Source organism: Lolium rigidum, chromosome 3, assembly GCF_022539505.1.
Source record: "Lolium rigidum isolate FL_2022 chromosome 3, APGP_CSIRO_Lrig_0.1, whole genome shotgun sequence".
NCBI classification, from domain to species: Eukaryota; Viridiplantae; Streptophyta; class Magnoliopsida; order Poales; family Poaceae; genus Lolium; species Lolium rigidum.
Window position 1 is genome coordinate 108,928,144 of NC_061510.1, and position 22,739 is coordinate 108,950,882.

The window sequence follows — 22,739 nt, forward strand, 5'->3', positions numbered from 1 at the left end:
CTTTCTCTCAAAAAAAAATCTAGTCGATTTGTCTAAAAAAAACTCAATTTAGGTGATACTGTCCCTATATGAATCGTTATTCTTCAGCTGCCCGTGGAAGAGAAGTCTGGGCAACCGCCCACGCAACAGGGACGGTAGGTCCGTCGTATAAGTGTATGACTGGTACAAGGAGAAGTTGTACACATCGTAGAACCAATACTCCTATCGATTATCGCACTTATACGTGTACTATGTAGCTTAGAAGAACGCATAAATAGGTGTTCGACGAAACAACGGCCACTCGAAATCTTAAGAGCGTACTCTAGGCTTACAGAGCGAAGCAAGAAAACTAAGCAAAACTACTCCACTCTTACAAATTAAAGCTAGAACTTACAGATGCAAGCATAAACTTAGCAAAAGTACTATACAAGTACATATCGAAAAAACAAACTAAGACAAACAATTTTAGGTCTTACAGATCCAAACAAGAAGTAAGCAAAACTATAAGATCGAACCAAGAACTCTCTATCTGTACAGATACCAGCAACCTTACTGTATATGTAAGCTAGGGTTGGGAGGTACTCACAGTCATCCGGCAGTCGGACCCAGTGGAGGAACACGACGACATGTTGACCAGGCGTAAGAGGATGAACTGCCGAGGCGGAGGTCCACCATCTTGAGAAGAGACCGGCTCTTACCTTGGTGGCCAACGAACATCTATGGATGGAGAGATCGAAAGGGGGAAAATGGTGGCGCGGCTTTGGACGGTGAGGTAAAGAGGTGTAAATGGGGGGGGGGGGGGGGGGGTTCAGCGGGAGGTGAGAGAATTTCTCCCACAATTTTCTCCGGTGCGCGCGGGCTCCCGCCATCGCTCCCTCGCATCAGCGCAGCGCATTTTTGCCCAACAAACACGAGACAGGGCTGCATCGCAAGAAACGATGGAATCAAGCGTCCTCCTATGTAAATATTTTCGGATGCTTTAGGGCTCGTTTGGTAGCCTGTGAGCTCCTTGGCTCGCATCGGGCCAGCAATTTTCGATCCGTTTGGATGCCTGGGCCGAGCCGCGTTCTTGCATGAACCGGGTTTTAAAGCACCCCGGGACAGGCCCTAGAGGAACGCCTGGTTCGACAGTTTCTCCAGACAGACCCGTTCTCGAGCTTCCTTGGCTCCACTGATGCAACGCCTGCACGTACTCTGGGTTAAGCTCACTCTCTCTTACACTACTTCTAACACCCTACCTTCTAATAAAGGCAAGATACCTGTGTATAGTGCTATTCCCGGGATCACTGATAGCACACACATTACAAAATATAGTAATCATTGCAATAGTATCAAATTACTACATCGTTGATCCAGAGGGTACAATAAAACCTTACAAATTGCATAGTCACATGGACTAGCTAAGAATAAACACAGCGGAAAGTAAATCAGCAATGAGCCTTCATCATCTTCATGTGCCACAAGCAGTCATGTTGGAATGTAGACTCGAGATCCTACCACGTACTTCTCCTCATAAAATCCTGCACGTTTGAATATGCAGCCCCACGAATGGAGGTCAGTACAATGATGTACTGGCAAATGACACTTATATGGTGGCAGTTTTGGGCATGACTATCTACATGATATTTGGCAAGTGGAGTTTAGGCAAATTTGCATAAAGCCAATTTTATCCTACATTTTATTTAAAACAAAACATTTTACAAAACTCATAATGATATCATAAACAGTATCATGGTTACATCTCCCATGTACTATCCGACATTTGCTACTCCAATTTTAACTTATTCATAAAAGGTGATGAGATTCTTCCGTACATTCCCTGCCTAGAAAGCTCAAATTGTCCGTAACCGGGGACACGGCTAAGATCTTAGGTTTACTCTCGAGAGGTTGTGCACTTTCACCTTACGACCCACCCTTCCCAAGAGAAGAAATGAGACAAGACCTTTCAGAGGGAGGCTTCAACCATAACCAGCTAGACCCGTTCCCGTTTGGTAGCTAGCCACATCATCATGTCTAGCAACAAGTTTGGCCTCACAACTTACTTAATCCCGGCAGAGCCCATAATACCATAAGGCTGCACTGGAAGCTATCTAAACATGGACGACATATTAATCTCTTTAATCCTGAGTGGCCATCCACAAGTGCACATCTCAGGCGACGACAACCACATGACAAGTACTAGACAGGAGTCATGTGGCCACTGAGTAGCCACTCAACTTATGCGCACCCTCGGGCGAAGACAACCACGATATGGCCACTGAGTAGCCACGTACCCTCGAGCGACGACAACCACAAAGTGGCCACTGAGTAGTCACGTACCCTCGGGCGACGACAACCACACCGTGGCCACTGAGTAGCCGCCCACCATTCAACCAATCCACCCAGGTGTTTCATTAAGGTTGTTAATTTTAATTTCCAATACTCACAATCCAGAATGATCAAACAGCAGTGGCATTTTGTTATTGCTAGGCAACTAAGAATGCTAGCAAGGGTTCATAGTGGCTACACACTACTGGGATTGATAAGCATAGCATAACTTTCGAAAACAAATTCCTACCATGCATACTAGTTTGAAAAACACTAATGCATATATAAAATAGGTAGGATTTGAATGTCACTTGCCTTTTTGGTAGTCGAAGCGCGTTTACTTCTCTTAATCAAAATACGTTCCTCTCCGTACAAACTATAACATAGAATATAGCACAACATAAACATACCATTCAACAACAACATCAAAATCAAACAAGACAACAACGAGTAGTTATTCATTGTGTTTTAATCATCGGATAAAGAAGATATGGCATGAGGTATGGCTTGCAAGAATTTGAGATATTGAATGGATGGGTCAAATACTTGGAAAGGAAAATGATTATCTAAGTCAAGTGCTCCGAAGGAAAATGATTGATAAGAACCTATGGTCAATGGTTGTTTGATACTCAAGGATGGATAATTGGAATGATCCATGTGATAAAATCACATGAGTCTCAATGGCACAACTCAAAATACTATTAATTAGAGTGTGACAACACTTACTAAGGTAGTATGAGTTACACATTGGCTTGCGTTTGGATTTGTGATATATATTGAATTACTCAATTTTGTAAATTGAATAGTTCAATATAAGGTAATAAGATTAAGTGGGTATAAGGTTGAATATGTATGAATGATATTTAGGATATGATGGTGGTTGCGTCAAAGATGTTAATGAATATCAAAGGTTCAAAAACATGTGCTATGTAGTAGAGTGAATCAACATAACAATTGCACATAGGAAAAATCTATAGCTAAGATTTGTTTCCAATTACTCAAATAACTCAATTGTTATTTGAATAATATGAACTAGACAACTAGAGGTAGGCTATGCATTATCTGTGAACATGATAAAGAATTATAACTTGTCCTGAAAGATGGGTATGATCATAAGGATCATTTTGGATAAATGAACTATGTTTAAACCAGTTATAGGACTACACTTTTCGCGAAAAGTTATTAGAAGAAGTTCTCCGGATGGAAGAACTTTCAACACGGGAATTGTAGAGAATTCCATTAAAAGCGTATCGCCAAAAGAATCTCTCACAAAAAGTTTGTAGGATTTATTTTATAGACGATGTTGCGGATCAAAGGGATACCGCGAAAATAAAGTGGGCGAAATTGCCAAGCAACATGTCTAAGATAATCTACGTGACTTGCTGATTCCAACGGTATAAAGTTTGTCGAAATCCGACTTGTAGAACTCAAGATATGAATTTTACAAAACTAGACATAAGTGGTCACAGTTCTAATGGTGTATGAAAAGTTGACCGAACAAATTGCTCGGATGGAAAAACTTCCTACATGAAAGTTGTAGAAGATCTAATTACAAACTTAAAGGAAGAACCACTATTCTAAACGGATGTGTAGATCTAAAGAAATAAAATTATGAAATTGCGTACGACAATCTACGAAAAAAAGAGCGAAAACAGGAATTATTACCAAGAGCGAAAACAGGAATTATTACCGGGTAAGGGATACGTCGGGTCGCGCCGTTTCCCCAAATAACGTTGCGGATGTTGCGTCGCGATAGGCTGTAGGCTGCTCGCAAGGAAGAACAGCAGCGTCGCTTGCGAGGCAAACTTGCGTCGCAGAACAACTCGCGCGAGGCAGAAAAGGCGAGAAGGAGAGAGAGAGAGGCGTGGCTGCCTGCGGTGTGCTGAGGGGCTCCCAGGGGCTGCTATTTATAGGCTAAGAATTGGAGCAAATTTGTTTAAAGAGGCGAGGTGGTACTAAAAAGAAAAGCAAAAGCAAAGGAGGGCAGGCGCGAGCGCGTGCGTGCTGTACTGGGCCGTCGCGTGCAGCGCACGTATGGATGCTGGGGCCTGGGGGTGGAGTGGGCGCTGGGGCAAGCTGGGCGTGCGCTGGGCCGAGTGGGCTGGGCGGCGGGAGGTCTCGTGGCGCGCGCGGCGAACTGGGCCGTTCGGCCACGTGGGCCGTTCGGCCTGGCCGCTACTTTTTTTTTTATATTTATTGAAATTTGGAAATACACTTTGAGGCTTCAAATAAAATCGGAAAAATACAAATGAGATACCGTTGGATTCGTTATGAAAAATACTTCAATATAAAACTAAATTTGGAACAAAAACTTAAAGTTTATAAAACCAAAATTTGACATACATGCCTATGTGGCTATATTGCCCTTTTAGAGTTTAATGTTTTGTCAAATAAAGTATTTTATAAGTTTCTAAACCTCCGAACAAAATAGAGTACTGTTAGAAAATCTTTTTAAAGTAAGGTTTATGAAACCTACTATATTTTTGCAACAACCATTTTAATATCCATTTGTGAAAATAAAAGAATTATTATATACATTTGGCCTATATGTTTGATTTTGAAAATACTTGAAACCAAAAGTATTTGAAACCAATAGTTTGGAAAATACGTTTAAATAACTCCAAAAAGTTTTAATTCTTTGTGGATTTTCAATCAAGTTCAAACAATCAAGCATTAATTTTATTTTTATTTCACGTTCCAAAATTTAGAAAATTTCGGGATGTGACAGACTACCACCCTTAAAAGAAATCTCGTCCTCGAGATTTGAGAATGGCTAGAGAGAAAGGGTTTTGAGCTCAGGTCTTCTAATAGGTTCATACTCACTATTGCTTCTTTTTCGAACATCTCCGAGGAGATTTCGGAAGTTAACTTTGGGCTTTGAAAACTTTGACACTAAATCGTATGCGGTCATATAATCAACTGTATCCATCCTTAGGAGGGTACTCATCCCATGGGTATTATATTGTACTTGAGTATACTCAGGGAAAACTCCTTGTGATAACTTCTCCAAGTACCATCTCATGCGGTATCTGGTGTAAATTCATAATCCAAGGGTATGGCTTCTACCACCCTTAAAAAGGAACTTTTGTAGACTGTATTGGGTCTTGGGTTTAGGCTAAGCTCTTCTTGGGTATGGCTTGGCAAATCCGAGGATATGGCTTGAGAACATGTCATCTTTGGAAAAACATCTATGGCTTATGGGTTAATATCCAATAGGCGAATGTTTATTCACATATAGTGAATAACATGTCTCTTCGAGGTGAGTCGAATAGGTTTCCTTCATAGTACGGCTTCTAATCCATACGGGATGGTGGTTGAACTAATTTTAACACTGATGGGTCACTCTTTAGGTCAATCCGGAGGCCAAGATAGTGAAAACATCATGACATCCTTCATCTTTTGCTTCTTGGTGTCTTCGACAGCTTTCCACCACTCTTCATCTAGTGGCTAGATCTTCAACTAAGTGTAGTCCTACGCTTGGCAGCACTTGCCTACTATAAGGGTATAATATTTATCCACCTTAAGGTTTAGGCTTATTCGTCGACATATCTTTTGTAGGTATGTCTCTCTAGATTCGCAAAGTCAATATTACGAAAGCGAATAATAAGAGTAGTAGGAATGGTGATCAATCCATCCTGCACTCAAATCATTACTCCGTATTTGATTTATTGAATCTCGTACTCTAACACTTGGTCATCCTCACAAACTTGATAAACATTTCATGGAGAATTGAATCAATGTTTCAATCCCCATTATTAAATTGTTTTGAAAACACCTCTCTACGATCCCTAGCTAGGGTTTTGCGGAACTCTTACTCTACTCTTCTTCATCTTGATAGGAAATATCAATGTTGGTTATACTAATGTTGTCTTCATGGCGAGTTGCCAAGAAGACATTCTCTGGGCTGGGTATAGATGAGAATAGATAGAAAGATTCTAAAGAAGATTTCCTACCCAACACATTAGATAAAAGCAAAACATCTTACAAACAACATCTAACAAGCATCTACCAACATGGTTAAACACAAACAAACTAGCATGGTCATACCTCAATTTGGTATGATCAATATTTTGTTACTTTATCGTTGGTTCGCTAAAAGAAAACTAATGGTGGTCTAGTCTATTTCTATATTAGATGCATCAAGTTTCTATTCTAGTCCTTCGGTGTATCTTCGTGTGTTGTGCAGTCTGCACCGAAGTCTTTCTTCAATTTCTTCATTGGTCTTCCACGAAACACTTCTTGCAAAGTCGACGAATGTCACCTAAAGCAGCAGTCCCTCACTTCAGGTACAAGGTCATCATCTCTACTTCCTTTAAGGTTTCATGAAGTGGGTCATCTAAGGCAAGAGGAAAACATTTTTGAAGATGGAATAGATGAGAATAATAGAAGTTCACAAAGAAACCATCTTTTTAATTGAAATAGGATTAGACAAATTTTTTATCCTAGGGTCTTCCTATTTCTAATCCAAACCTATGGTCTCGATCCTACAGGCAACCTGGCTCTGATACCATTCTCTAACACCCTACCTTCTAATAAAGGCAAGATACCTGTGTATAGTGCTATTCCCGGGATCACTGATAGCACACACATTACAAAATATAGTAATCATTGCAATAGTATCAAATTACTACATCGTTGATCCGAAGGGTACAATAAAACCTTACAAATTGCATAGTCACATGGACTAGCTCGGAATAAACACGGCGGAAAGTAAATCAGCAATGAGCCTTCATCATCTTCATGTGCCACGAGCTGATCATGTTGGAATGTAGACTCGAGATCCTACCACGTACTTCTCCTCATAAAATCCTGCACGTTTGAATATGCAGCCCACGAATGGAGGTCGATACAATGATGTACTGGCAAATGACACTTATATGGTGGCAGTTTTGGGCATGACTATCTACATGATATTTGGCAAGTGGAGTTTAGGCAAATTTGCATAAAGCCAATTTTATCCTACATTTTATTTAAAACAAAACATTTTACAAAACTCATAATGATATCATAAACAGTATCATGGTTACATCTCCCATGTACTATCCGACATTTGCTACTCCAATTTTAACTTATTCATAAAAGGTGATGAGATTCTTCCGTACATTCCCTGCCTAGAAAGCTCAAATTGTCCGTAACGGGGACACGGCTAAGATCTTAGGTTTACTCTCGAGAGGTTGTGCACTTTCACCTTACGACCCACCCTTCCCAAGAGAAGAAATGAGACAAGACCTTTCGAGAGGAGGCTTCAACCATAACCGACTAGACCCGTTCCCGTTTGGTAGCTAGCCACATCATCATGTCTAGCAACAAGTTTGGCCTCACAACTTACTTAATCCCGGCAGAGCCCATAATACCATAAGGCTGCACTGGAAGCTATCTAAACATGGACGACATATTAATCTCTTTAATCCTGAGTGGCCATCCACAAGTGCACATCTCAGGCGACGACAACCACATGACAAGTACTAGACAGGAGTCATGTGGCCCTGAGTAGCCACTCAACTTATGCGCACCCTCAGGCGAAGACAACCACGATATGGCCACGAGTAGCCACGTGCCCTCGAGCGACGACAACCACAAAGTGGCCACTGAGTAGTCACGTACCCTCGGGCGACGACAACCACTACCGTGGCCCCGAGTAGCCGCCCACCATTCAACCAATCCACCCAGGTGTTTCATTAAGGTTGTTAATTTTAATTTCCAATACTCACAATCCAGAATGATCAAACAGCAGTGGCATTTTGTTATTGCTAGGCAACTAAGAATGCTAGCAAGGGTTCATAGTGGCTACACACTACTGGGATTGATAAGCATAGCATAACTTTCGAAAACAAATTCCTACCATGCATACTAGTTTGAAAAACACTAATGCATATATAAAATAGGTAGGATTTGAATGTCACTTGCCTTTTGGTAGTCGAAGCGCGTTCACTTCTCTTAATCAAAATACGTTCCTCTCCGTACAAACTATAACATAGAATATAGCACAACATAAACATACCATTCAACAACAACATCAAAATCAAACAAGACAACAACGAGTAGTTATTCATTGTGTTTTAATCATCGGATAAAGAAGATATGGCATGAGGTATGGCTTGCAAGAATTTGAGATATTGAATGGATGGGTCAAATACTTGGAAAGGAAAATGATTATCTAAGTCAAGTGCTCCGAAGGAAAATGATTGATAAGAACCTATGGTCAATGGTTGTTTGATACTCAAGGATGGATAATTGGAATGATCCATGTGATAAAATCACATGAGTCTCAATGGCACAACTCAAAATACTATTAAGTAGAGTGTGACAACACTTACTAAGGTAGTATGAGTTACACATTGGCTTGCGTTTGGATTTGTGATATATATTGAATTACTCAATTTTGTAAATTGAATAGTTCAATATAAGGTAATAAGATTAAGTGGGTATAAGGTTGAATATGTATGAATGATATTTAGGATATGATGGTGGTTGCGTCAAAGATGTTAATGAATATCAAAGGTTCAAAAACATGTGCTATGTAGTAGAGTGAATCAACATAACAATTGCACATAGGAAAAATCTATAGCTAAGATTTGTTTCCAATTACTCAAATAACTCAATTGTTATTTGAATAATATGAACTAGACAACTAGAGGTAGGCTATGCATTATCCGTGAACAAGATAAAGAATTATAGCTTGTCCTGAAAGATGGGTATGATCATAAGGATCATTTTGGATAAATGAACTATGTTTAAACCAGTTATAGGACTACACTTTTCGCGAAAAGTTATTACAAGTTCTCCGGATGGAAGAACTTTCAACACGGGAATTGTAGAGAATTCCATTAAAAGCATATCGCCAAAAGAATCTCTCACAAAAAAGTTTGTAGGATCTATTTTATAGACGATGCTGCGGATCAAAGGGATACCACGAAAATAAAGTGGGCGAAATTGCCAAGCAACATGTCTAAGATAATCTACGTGACTTGCTGATTCCAACGGTATAAAGTTTGTCGAAATCCGACTTGTAGAACTCAAGATATGAATTTTACAAAACTAGACATAAGTGGTCACAGTTCTAATGGTGTATGAAAAGTTGACCGAACAAATTGCTCGGATGGAAAAACTTCCTACATGAAAGTTGTAGAAGATCTAATTACAAACTTAAAGGAAGAACCACTATTCTAAACGGATGTGTAGATCTAAAGAAATAAAATTATGAAATTGCGTACGACAATCTACGAAAAAAGAGCGAAAACAGGAATTATTACCAAGAGCGAAAACAGGAATTATTACCGGGTAAGGGATACGTCGGGTCGCGCCGTTTCCCCAAATAACGTTGCGGATGTTGCGTCGCGATAGGCTGTAGGCTGCTCGCAAGGAAGAACAGCAGCGTCGCTTGCGAGGCAAACTTGCGTCGCAGAACAACTCGCGCGAGGCAGAAAAGGCGAGAAGGAGAGAGAGAGAGGCGTGGCTGCCTGCGGTGTGCTGAGGGGCTCCCAGGGGCTGCTATTTATAGGCTAAGAATTGGAGCAAATTTGTTTAAAGAGGCGAGGTGGTACTAAAAAGAAAAGCAAAAGCAAAGGAGGGCAGGCGCGAGCGCGTGCGTGCTGTACTGGGCCGTCGCGTGCAGCGCACGTATGGATGCTGGGGCCTGGGGGTGGAGTGGGCGCTGGGGCAAGCTGGGCGTGCGCTGGGCCGAGTGGGCTGGGCGGCGGGAGGTCTCGTGGCGCGCGCGGCGAACTGGGCCGTTCGGCCACGTGGGCCGTTCGGCCTGGCCGCTACTTTTTTTTTTATATTTATTGAAATTTGGAAATACACTTTGAGGCTTCAAATAAAATCGGAAAAATACAAATGAGATACCGTTGGATTCGTTATGAAAAATACTTCAATATAAAACTAAATTTGGAACAAAAACTTAAAGTTTATAAAACCAAAATTTGACATACATGCCTATGTGGCTATATTGCCCTTTTAGAGTTTAATGTTTTGTCAAATAAAGTATTTTATAAGTTTCTAAACCTCCGAACAAAATAGAGTACTGTTAGAAAATCTTTTTAAAGTAAGGTTTATGAAACCTACTATATTTTTGCAACAACCATTTTAATATCCATTTGTGAAAATAAAAGAATTATTATATACATTTGGCCTATATGTTTGATTTTGAAAATACTTGAAACCAAAAGTATTTGAAACCAATAGTTTGGAAAATACGTTTAAATAACTCCAAAAAGTTTTAATTCTTTGTGGATTTTCAATCAAGTTCAAACAATCAAGCATTAATTTTATTTTTATTTCACGTTCCAAAATTTAGAAAATTTCGGGATGTGACACTACTCCACACACCCTCTCCTTAAATCAACACAAACATAGTCTGAATCGAAATAAATTGTACATGAAAAAGATGCGTGTTGATGATAGGAATCAATTCCCACAATCGGTTTCGAGTTTCGTCGGTCGTAAATCGTCAATTTCGTGTATGAAGTTTTCAGCGAATTTTGCCAAATTCGTCGCACACGCTCAACCATTTGAAATTTCCTTTGAGGGGTGGGTTCACCTCACCCTTCCGCATGATTTTCATGTTGAAAGTTTTTTGTTTTGGTGGACATAGACGGATAAATAAATGACTCACTAGTATACTGTAATGTGTACATATGTGTGAGTATAGTTTCATTACTTTTGACCATGTGCGATGGCTCGAATCCATAGTCAATCCTATTTTTGATAGGACCGGTTGACAATTGAATCTAATTTTTCCCATTATTTGACTATCCATAATAGTGCGGAAAGAAAGCCCGGAGGAAGAGTGGCCTTGAGATTCGCTTGTCATATTCATAGACGGCGACGTGGTGATGATATGTGAGAAGTAGGTGATAATCCATGGTGGTGGCAGCATGGTGATGTTCATCTTCGTGGTCCACGATGTGGTGGTGCTTGTGACCGGCGTGACCGACGGTGTCATGGTGGTATTTAGCTTCGTCATCGGCGACATGGTTATGCTTGTGACGGGCGTGAACGGTGGTGTCATGGTGGTGTTTGTATTCGTGGTCGGCGACGTGGTGATGCTTCTGACCGGCGTGACCGGCGGTGTCATGGTGGTCTCGTCTTCGTGGTCGATGCTGATGCTTGTGGCCGGCGTCACCAACTGCGTCATGGTTGTCTTCGTCCTCGTGGTCGGCGAGGTGGTGATGCTTTTGGCCGGCGTGAACGACGGTGCTATGGTGGTCTTCATCTTCGTGGTCGGCGACGTGCCCATGCTTCTGACCGGCGTGACCGACGGTGTCATGGTGCTTTTCGTCTTCGTGGTTGGCGACGTGGTGACGGTTTTGACCGGCGTGATCGACGGTACCATGGTGATGTCTGTCTTCGTGGTCGCCGACGTGCCGAAACTTGTGAACGGCGACGTGAGGCTTTGTGATAGGTGAGGTGGTGAGAGGTAAAGTCACCATGTGGATAAGTGGTGAGGCTTTTACTGGGCTGTATGAAACCAAACAAACTGAGCCATTTGTTTCTGCTGGGCCAAAAAAAATTTACACAGCCCGTCGAACAACAGTCCAAAATTACACCGTGGTCCGTTCGCGACGCGCAGGAGCTCACATCTCGCTTGCGCAGCCATGCGGCCCAGCCAACCAAACTCGCCCTTGAAGTTCATGCGATACAGCCAAACTTCCATTTTCCATCTCAACGTATACGAGGAAATCCTTGTTACCAACCAAGCAGGCCCTAGATCCGGGCAGGACCCGCCGGTGCGCTCAACGGCTCAAGTCTCGTTCCCTCTAGACACGCACCCAAACGCTGTTTGGACACCTACCCGCACAAAGCCCGTATATTTGTCTCGGAACTGAAACTGTGGCCCATTCGCGAAGCATAGAGGCGAACTCGAGCAGCAGAAACGCAGCAGCAGAAGAAAAAAAAACTCCTGCCGCACTCCTCCCAGACGCTCCCAGGCGAGCGCTCTCCGATGGCATCTGAGGATTCCAAGCCCGCGCAGGCCGCGGCCACCGCCGAGCCGACGTCCCCGGCGACCGCTGCCGCGGGGGAGGCGCCTCCGAACCCCACGACGGCCCAAAACCCTAGCGCCGCCGCGGCGGCGGGCGGCGCGGCCACGGATCTGGAGAAGAAGATGCGCCGCGCGGAGCGGTTCGGGACGCAGGTGGTGATGTCCGAGGACGAGAAGCGAAGCAGTCGCGCCGAGAGGTGATTCTTCTGGCAAACCCCTCCTGCTAGGGTTTAGAGATTTTTTTTCCTTTACGGATCCGACAGATTTGGCGGCGTCTGGCTCTCTAGGGTAGCCGTGCTAGAAATTTTGCTGTACTTTTTCCACTTGCCGTACTTTTTAGGCATTAGCCCTAATATACATGTTTATTGTTGGCCACGGGCTAATCTCAAATGGTGGTATTGCAGATCTAATAGTGTAACCACTTCGTAGATTTTAGTTAAGTTGTTTCTATTAGGCATGGATTTGAAGCGGATTTGCACGGGTATAAAAACTAACCATCACACCGTTTAGCTGCTTCTCGATGTTTAGGAGTGGTCAATACAAAAGACTATTGCGATGGCTGATAATCTAAGCATCAAAGCTTTCATTGTAATCTACAAATGCTCTGAAGGCTGCCCTTCTGCCAAAGAACAAGTGACTTAGTCAGTATACCTCCAATGGATTATCCCGAAGATAGTAAGGGTGTTAATGTTACTTCCATGTGCACTATCCTCAGGGGCTGTGCAATTATAGCTGCATTAGTTGGGATAGCAATGCCTAGATATCCTCAAGACAAGCTTGTTTCGCATTCTCATGTACTTGCTATGGCAAGAACTTTACCTCCTGTAGTCGTAGCACTTCATGCTCTGCGTAATACTACTGCAGTACAGTGATGATCTTTTTATTGGTCCTATGGTCTTGACTTCAAAGATTTATTACACTGACTGCCATAATGTTAGGCTAGATTCACCATACATCCCATTTCTGTCATGATATATTGACAAATTCTCTTCCATGACATTTACTTAATTTTGGAAGGCGACGTATCTGAATGCTATAAAATATACCTGCTAACCGGTGAAATATTGGACACACAGATCTGTAATTAAGCAGACACATTTTGAATATAACTGTTCAAAAAAAAAAGAGTAAAAATGATGCTGTAACTTTAACAGTTAAGTTTAGTTATGTCCATTGGTTTTGTTGTTTAGGTTGTTAAGAATAAGATCAGGATGATGAAATGATGTTATTATTGAACACATTTAATAAGATCTGTATGGTGAAAGAACGTTATCATTGAGCAGTTCTTACTCCAAAAGCTCTGTATATCATAGAAATTGTGCTCATCTTATGCATACAGCTTAAATGGCTGAAGCGGTTTTTATAGACATGAACTCATTAGCAACATAAAAATAAAACTGGCCATTAGTACATGAACTTGTTTTTTTCAAAAGTATGCCAAAGGTGCACCGTATCTTTATAGAAGGATAGAAAAGTTTTTACAAGAAACCGTTAAACCAGCTGCGAAGAACTGGAACGGCAAACTCCCCAACTCACACCTAAGCCCACTCTCGCGGTATGGTAGACTCCCTCCAACTTGTGAGTACATGAACTTGTTAGTACATGCTGGATTATTAGAACTGATTGATAGTGCATGTTGCAACATCATTATTAAATACAAATTTTGTGCTATAGTGCTGCTTAATATTTTATTTAGAAAACTCAGCTTCAGTCTACTTAAGTTAATATGTATTTCCATTTTAGTTTCCTGTCTTAATTTGCTCAAACTTGGACGGAGTGCTTCCATGCTAAGTCATTCTCTGTCTTCTCTGTCACTCCTGTGGTTTCTATCTGGTCGATCTGTTGCACTCATGATATATTTCGAATACTAAGAAATACGGCATTTGATATCTTGTTTATAAGGTTTGGGACTGTATCTTCAAATGAAAAGATGGAGGAGCAGAAGAAGAAATCCAGGGCTGAGAGGTGTGTAATACACTTTGTTACCTATGATGCAGTTCTTTGTTTTTTGACTCCCCCATATTGTCAACTGATACAGACTTCCATTAATTTGCTAGGTTTGGCCTTCCCTCACCTGCCTCTGATGATACCGAGGCTAAGAAAAAGGCCCGCTTAGAACGATTTGGTCAGAGCACAGGTCAGAGTACAGAGGCTGGCAAGGCGGAAGAAGAGAAGCGGAAGGCACGAGCCCTCAGGTAGATGAATGCGGCAGCGTTATGCCATTCTTTTCAATAGAACCCTAACCTAACAACCAGCTATCTGACATGTCTTTCATGACTTTACCAGGTTTGCAGGAACACCTAGTGGAGGATCTAAAGGAAATGACAAGGACGCCTCCAAGCCGGTATGACCACCACACCATGGTTTTAGTGGACCTTTTTTTTACTTCCAATTTAGTACATGGTTTTGTGTGGAATTCCTGCTTTTTTTTTATCGCTGTTCTAACTAGTCGTTTTCATCATTTCCTACGCATGGGCAACTCAGGATGCAGCCACTGTGGCAGGCACAGCGTGATGAAGCTCCCTGTTTTTGTTGAGGTTAGACATCATATAACAATTATGCTCTCTTGTGCCGAGGTCTTGTTTGCTCTTGTATCCCAATAATAACATGGAAACCAACACCGTTTGTTGCAGGTTCTCAGGTATGTCCCGAGAGGCTTTGGTGAAGCCCGTAGCCTGTACACCACTAACGACACCAATGGCGTCATGTTGTCCGAGCCATATTGAGTGCTGTGTACTGTGTAGCACCTACCTAATGACTTCCTTACTGTACTTGCCGGGCAGCGTATCGTCTGTTTGCTGCTTGGTTCGGGGATAATCGTGTACTTCAGTCATACTCATGTGTCTGCAGTGAGGACATTTCTTCGTAGCCATTTTACCTGTGTCTGCAGTTCTATCCTTGGATTGTATGTTTCAGACCCTTTGTGCAACTTAAGGGATGCGACGGGGATCTGAAAATCATGATATGACGCGTGGAAGTGCGGTGCACATCCAGTGTATTCAACTTGCGGGTGATCGACATTGGCTAGTTTCATATAAGTAGTAAATCTGTAGAATGTTTTCCTTTGCTCAAAAATAAAATGATGTAAACGTTGACCAAAATTTTAGTAAAAAATGCCAGCATTGATGATACCAAATCAATGTTTTTAGATAGTGCATTATCTCATACATTTCATAGTATCATAGTTCTCGGTACATATTTGATATTTCTATGAGTTTTGTCAAACTACTTGAGAAATAATTTACACACCTTTAGGAAATGGAGTTAGAAGTAATCAGCAGAGAAACTTTGCTTTATAAATAGGACAACAGAGAAATTTTCCTTTATAAATACGACCTCCATGTCTCACGATACAGGCACAACTGCACAAGACTGAAACCTTATTCCGTTTCCTACATATACTCGTAGCTCCGTAGATACACACCACTGCAATTCGACAGCTTCAACTGCTCGACATCTTGCACGGATCAGTGGCCATACAGCTCCCGGTGCGCGACGAGCCCCTCTGACCTTCGCTCGATGGTGTACCGCAGGTGCTCCTTGACCTGCCGCAGCGCTAGGAGCACCGACTGCACGTCGTTGCTGCCGTCGCTGATGCTCATCACCGGCGGCGCATCACGCTGTGGCTGTGGATCGGCCAGGACCATGGCGAGCCTGTTGCTCTCTGCCTCCGGCTCCCTACTGTCGCTGGTCTCGGCGCCGTCCTCTGTTCTCGGTCGACCTGATTCTGCGGTGTGATAGTGCGGGTTCTCTACCAGCACCAGCGCTAGCCTGTCGTCCTCCTCGCCGCGGTAGCTTGCTTCCGATTTCGATGAGCCGCTGCCGCTGGATGCCGGGGGTTGCTCCGATTCCCTGCAAGCAAGTGCAGAGAAAATTTCCATTAGATTTACACAAATCTGTACATTGTTGCAGAGATAGCATCAGACGAGAATGACACAAGCGCATCAAGAATCAATGTGGTGGGAGCATAACTGCAGCTGCTACAATTACAGCAGCATTAGCACAATCTGTTTGGCGGCGACCGCTGGGTTCCTAGCGAAAAGGTGATGCTCTGAAATTTTTTCAGGTGGTTCTGCTGTGGTTTCTGTGGCGTACATCGCCGACAGTCCGTCCATCTCTTTTTGCTATCCTAAAACGCAATCATTCTGCTCGTTGAGGCAAAGAGAAGAATGTTTTACCTATATACTCCCTCCGTTCCTTTCTATAGTGCAAATATATTTTTAGCATTTGTTTCAGAATATAAGGTTGTACTTGGCTTCTTTCCTTTTTTTTTTGAAACATACTTGGCTTTTCTTTCCATTATCCCTTCTTCCGTTCAGCTCCCACACAATATACGTGAGAAAAAATCCATACAAAATCGAAAACAATTAATTGAGATTCCTAATGCATGGCCCAACGATTTCTTAAAATTAGGCAGCAATATTTTACTTTCCTTAATTGAACTTGGCTACACATATATGGAGAATCAACAAGAGAGATTTGTGGGATTTGTTATGGTAAGTTAGAAAGATGTGGATTTCCCAAATTTTACATTGATATCAAATTGTTCAGCTAGGGGGTCTTATATAAAAAATACTATTGCACTAATTTCCGTACCAAAAAATTATAGACACTACACTAACATGGTGAAAACATTCTCCATTTGGAACTAGCAGCTAGACGTAATTAAACAGGATCAAAGTATATGTCATAATTCCTATGCGAAAAAGGCTAATAGTGATCCCTAGAGCAATCAATCGATTGCTTTTTTTTTTCTTTACTTTTAACCTGTAAGCAGGCACTCATTGTTAACCTGCACGATGCGTACCTCTGTGAATCATGACCGGCGTCACCAGCAGCACTGCCACCGGAACCACCGCCGCAGCTCTTGGCACCGTCAGTATCCATGACCACGCGAGCCTCCTCCTTGCAGCAGAGACCAGACCCGGATTGCTCGGACACCACCGAGAACCAGCTCCCGTCGTGGGAGGAGTTCGCCTGGGTGGTGCAGGAACCCGCCGACGAGCCCTTGGCGCTGTCGCCGTCCCATCCCTTGTCCTCGCCGCCATTCGCGCGAGGGCCGGACCGCACGGAATCGACGGTGCTCGTCAGCGAGCCTGCAGTGTGGTTCGTCTCCGGCGGCTCCTGGCCGGAGCAGCCAGTGGAGTTGGAAGAGAGCGACCCAATGGAGGTCTCTGACGGCGAGAGCTGCACGTCGAGGATCTTGAGAGACTCCAGCCTCTTGATGGCCCTCCTGAGCCGCCTCTCCGCCTTGTTCCTGATGTTCACCTCCTCGGCGAGCTGCTTCTCAAGCTCGTCCAACTGTGACCAGCCATCGAATTAAGTCAACAGAAGAAAAATTCCAAGTAAGAATGTAAGAGATGCAATGAACCAATAGCCACTGAAGGAGCTGGCGCATGAGTACGGGATGTGTATAATAGAAGGTAGCATACCCTGCTGGCGAGCTGGTCGGCTTCCTCCTTGGCCGCCTTGGACGCCACCCTCTCGGCTTGCAGCCTCCCTCTGAGGCACTCCACCGTCCTCATGCCGCCGCCACCACCCTCGCCGCCGCCCACATTTCCCCTGCACAATCAACAAAAAATGCAGAACAAAAAAGGATTCAGGGTTAACCCTCCTAGGATCCCCGTTAACACGTACGCCATCAAACACGCAGTTCAAGAACGCATGCAGCACCCGGACCAAGAAGGCATCCAGGGATAAAGAATCCAAGAATCTTTCCTGGAAACCGAGAAAGCATCGAAGAAGGCAAATTAAGCAGTAATCCTAGCCGTCGACCAACCTGCATTGCGTGGCCGGTTCAGACATTCCTCCTGGCTCCTGGCCTGGACACGACGATCTCGTATCGTTGCCGAGCTTGGCAATGGCAGGGAAAAGGGAAGAGAAGAGTTGCGCTTGTGTTAGCTTGCCGCAACACGCGGCATGTGGCGGCGGTGGCTTTAGGCTGCACTAGTGCATGCACGCTGCTTTTGAGGCAGCTCGGCAGGGTGCGGCGGTTGCTGAATTCAGAGGAGGGGGAGGCTTGAAGCAGAAGGTGTCGTGGGCGCGAGGCGAGGCAGGGAAGGGAAGCTAGAGCCTAGAAGGAGGAGGCAGGGATTTGACGGAGGATTTGATGACCACAGTGACGCCCGGGCGGCTCTGTCCGTGACTGCCGCCCGTGAGCCGCGTTACTAGAAACCAAACCACCTCTTTCACTTCAGTGCAGTGGTACATTCTTCAGCTTCTTCTTTTCTTCAAGTTCAAGGACATACACATCACGTTCACAATTTCACCATGCTAATTCTCAAAAACAATTTCACCATGCTCAGATCAAAATTCAGCTAGCATGTGCAAGCAACCCAACTCAACAAGTCAATTCTATAGCTCTGCAGACAAAGATAACACTTGATGAACTGGTAAACCGGATTAACAAATTGATGGTCGCAGAGGGGGAGCATGTGGGGTCTTGGCCCTGGGCCTCGTAATCTGCAATGTGGTAAGATTGATAACAGAGAGTGCAGAAAGGATGCCACGTGACGGGCAGCACTGCTCGTTCAATTAACCCGCTTGTTGTTTGCGCGGCCCCATCATCGCGTCCTCTTCCTCGGTTATCTTTTGCCCGTGGGTTTTAGCAGCCACCGACTTCTCTATTTCTTATTGTATCAAAATAGGCACAAAGACAAAATAAACACTTGCAGCGTCGTTGTCGCGGCGCCTCACGAGCGGCCTGTGCCCCTGGCGCGTCCCAGCTGAACTGAATCGGAGAGATAACCGACGATGGCCCTCGCTAGTGTTAACAATGACACTCGAGCTGTCCTCGGCATGTGTATCAGAAAGATAAGTGCTAACAGCAATAAGCATGAGAGGAAGCATGCCCAGTTAGGTGAATAATCATAAACTAAACCGGCTTGCCATGTTAGATTTCGACTGAACTGACGCTCGCTCGATCTTGGAGATGTACTCGAGCGAACGAGCGGTTCGTGGAGATGTACCTTTTGATTCTGCTCTTGCTCCTGCTGTAGTGCTGTTCTTCTTGGTAGTACAGAGATTCCTCGCCCAGGAGCTGAACTGACATGAATGTACCCAGGTCTACAAAAAAAAAAAAACAGTCATGTATGTACCCGAATAATGTGCAGGAGCCGAGCTGGGACATTATTCATGGCGGGATCCGTACATCGTGCTTTAGTACGCGCTGAACTTTATACGGAGTACTTTGATTGATACTACTTACAACGGTTAGGCTAGAGATTTATCCAGTCAAACAACATATGCTTTGGAAAGCAAGTAGCAGTTAAAGTATAAAGAGATCGATCACAGGATGGAGACTGTACAGTCTGTACCTGTATTCTTCTAGAGCCGCTCCAAGAGCCTTTTGCCGGCATGGCAGCGCCTCTCGATCCCATCATTCCCGATCTGGGGGTGGAGCTTTTGTGCTGATGAACGGTGATGATGCTGGGTTTCTCCGGCACGGCAAGTGAATGCAGACACACGTAGCCCGTGTCCCATGTCATGTTCAACACTGCCAAATTCTTGTTCAAAAAAAAAAAAAAAAACACCGCCAAATGCACGAAGAGATATAAGGCCTTCTCTTACAGCTGGTCATTACCGTGACCTACTGACATGGGAGTTGGGAGGTGCATCACGTGCACAAGATCAAATCAGTGTGCATGCATAATAACACCAAACAATTCAAACCATTTTGAAATTCTAGATTTAGATCAAGACACATGAAAGGACAACCGACACGCAGATTAATTAACCCGCGACCACCGGCCAAGTTTCGGTCTCAAAAGATCCAAAGAAATGGTAGGGACATGTATAATGCCAAGAGGAAATGAAGTGAGAAAGGTCCCTCCTGATTTGTCTTGCTGCTTGCTGTTCTTGTGTGGTAATTTAATCATAATGAAGTGCTTCCACGGTTTCTATCTACAACCTACCTGCATAGTCTTTGAGCTTCACATGTGTTCAGATGAGTGTGCGCAGCACTATAATTTAACTGATGGCGTGAGTGTACTCATTTTAGCTTCACTTGAACTGCAAGACTCCAGGGTGCGCTGGACCACCACACATCAGGATTGTAATCAACTTGTTACATTCACCTCATCAAGTCGCCAGAGATGGTAGTTCACCGGATTCCGGCGATTCAGGCAGAGCGGAAGGGCGGCGAGAAGAGCTGAAACTACCTTCCCTTGCCAATCGTTTTCTCCTTTGCAGTTTACCGTATGTTGGGTCCGTGAAACTGGAAATATGAGGACTGAGACTCCGAGAGCCTCGTTTGCCAGCTTACCGCAAAATATTTTACGAGCCAGTCCGGTTTGCGGGATCTGTTAAACCGCAAAATGGTATGGCCATTTTTTTCGTCCAAAACCGCAGAATGGCAGTCATTTTGCAGTTCTGCCTCTTTTACGGAATCTGCCAGAGATGCTCTAACATTATCTGCTTTCCTCGTTTGGGATGCGTTCAGTGCATGTGGAGATGGCTGCAACCTCAGGGCTGCGAAGTTTTAGCATGTGAGGAGCAATGTGGGCAACAAGAGCCATGCCTTTCCAGGTAGTGACACCTTAATAAGTTGGGTAACAAACCTGGGAGCTGCTTGCGTGCTTTTCTTCTCTCGGAGTTCATTCATGAGCTGCATGGGAAGAGGAGAAGTGGAATGATCCAAGCATGTGAACCATGATCCAGGCAAAAAGACAGATCTTGTTGGATTATCTCTTCGCAGCTCTAGTTCTGGCTGTGGTATTTCCAAATAATACGGGCGTTTTCGTCGGTGAAGTTTCAACTGGTATTTTGGCAGTTCAGATACCAAATCCACACACAGTTAATATACCAAGGAAAACCAATTATTTTTTTGGGTCTATGGTATGCAATCAATCAATCAACTACAGTATATGTTTATCAAATGGATAATCTTCTGCACCTTGATCTTTTATTATTATTGTTTCATCCGGGATTAAGGTACAGGTCATGCTTGCACATCGTGATCATGAAATTACCTGTTGCTTCGGTAATTGTTGACATTGAAATCATATAGTACAGAAGGTTCAGACAAGAATGTCATGGAAACAATGCTCTCGTTGGCTCTAGCTTCTGTTCTCTGTCGTACCAGAATTTGGTGCTCAATCAAATCAATATGATTGACCATTGGATGCGGAATACAGATACAATGGTCCAGGTAATTCCAAAAGGCTGATATGCTATCAGGCTTGATAATCACGTCTCAACTATTAGATCTATTGATTGAATATGTCATCACTATAAATTGTCTTCATTGCATTCCTGAAATATGATTTGTCTTCATTCAACTGATGCCAGGATCTTGTCTATATACCTCAACCCAATTAATCTACAAACAACCAAATTAAGTCTCCTGTCTCCTCCGGTGTAATGGTGGTACCTCTGAACCCAGTTTGCTGTCTCCTGGTTTCCGAAAACTCGCTTCCGCGTGGAATGATGGATGGCGCTTCCTGATTTTTGCAGTGCAATGGTCAAGTGGAAACTGATCGTGTCCGTTCAGGATGGATTAGCAGCGATCTCTATCTATTGCACGATCTATTGTTTCCGTGTCCAGCTAAAAAAAAATTGTTTCCTTGTCGGTGAGCAGCTTAATTACTGCAAAACAGCAAAAGTGAACTCACTTGCATAAATTTTGTCTTCCATTTAGTGGATTTTGTGCAGATAACGTATGATTCCTTCTAATGGTACGCGGCCCAGATGTTTGATTTCAAGGCACACGACATAAATTCAGTTAATAAGTATCGTAATTCAGGGAGCTTCGACTGGTTTATGTACATTACGACCGTTCATAGGCCTTTTCAGTTCAGTCATGTGTGAAGTGCCGAATTCTTTGTGCCTCTCCAGTTCGGATGTCAGTTTGCGCCCATCATCTGCTCAAATCACATGTGCAGTTGCCATCGGGCGATTTAAGAACTCACTGTGTAGCGTACATGCTTTGGTCTGACACAGGCTGATCAGCAGCTTGTGAGTTATTCTAGTTTAGATGGCCTTAAGGACACAGGATTATAGTGATATTTTTTATTGCTTATGTGCGACAATAAAAGCCATCGAAAGGGCGGTATCCATGCCCTAGATACAAGCAATGCGATTATCTCAAAGCATAATGAGGTTCTTACCTTGGCTTTGTGAAATGCAAGTTAATCTTTCATAAACGAAAACCATCTTTCTGCTAGTACAGACAAACCAGCCCAGCGACACTTGTCATTGTAAATGAAACCGACGGTTTATATCCATGTTCTCAGCGTATTCTTCTATCAGAATAAGTTATGTGAGCATGTTTTTATGCTTTCTTTACTAGATTTGTTAGTCGCTGCAGCCTGCATGCTGATTTGGAGACAATAAGCAGTCACTGACAATAAGTGTTGTAGGCGTGCATGGCTATATAACTTTAGCATTGCTCTGCACTAAGATGCATTTCTGTACTCTGGACTCTGAATTTCATCTTTTAAGTAGCCATTTTCCATCATTCTTCTGAATTTTC

General features: G+C 43.4%; 2 protein-coding genes across 2 annotated transcripts; one reads left to right on the forward strand and one right to left on the reverse strand.

The window, feature by feature from the left end:
- Positions 1-12,214: 12,214 nt before the first annotated feature.
- Positions 12,215-15,153, forward strand: LOC124697974 (protein MODIFIER OF SNC1 11-like). Its single transcript, XM_047230502.1, has 6 exons — positions 12,215-12,465; positions 14,171-14,233; positions 14,326-14,463; positions 14,555-14,612; positions 14,753-14,805; positions 14,902-15,153. The coding sequence occupies exons 1-5, from the start codon at positions 12,230-12,232 to the stop codon at positions 14,780-14,782; spliced, it is 525 nt and encodes a 174-aa protein (XP_047086458.1). The 5' UTR covers positions 12,215-12,229; the 3' UTR covers positions 14,783-14,805; positions 14,902-15,153.
- A 422-nt stretch (positions 15,154-15,575) lies between these two features.
- Positions 15,576-18,304, reverse strand: LOC124697975. Its single transcript, XM_047230503.1, has 4 exons — positions 18,048-18,304; positions 17,701-17,830; positions 17,076-17,569; positions 15,576-16,120 (listed from the first exon to the last, which is right to left on the reverse strand). Exons 1-4 carry the CDS (start codon positions 18,071-18,073, stop codon positions 15,736-15,738), a joined length of 1,035 nt encoding a protein of 344 aa, XP_047086459.1. The 5' UTR covers positions 18,074-18,304; the 3' UTR covers positions 15,576-15,735.
- Between the last annotated feature and the right edge of the window lie 4,435 nt (positions 18,305-22,739).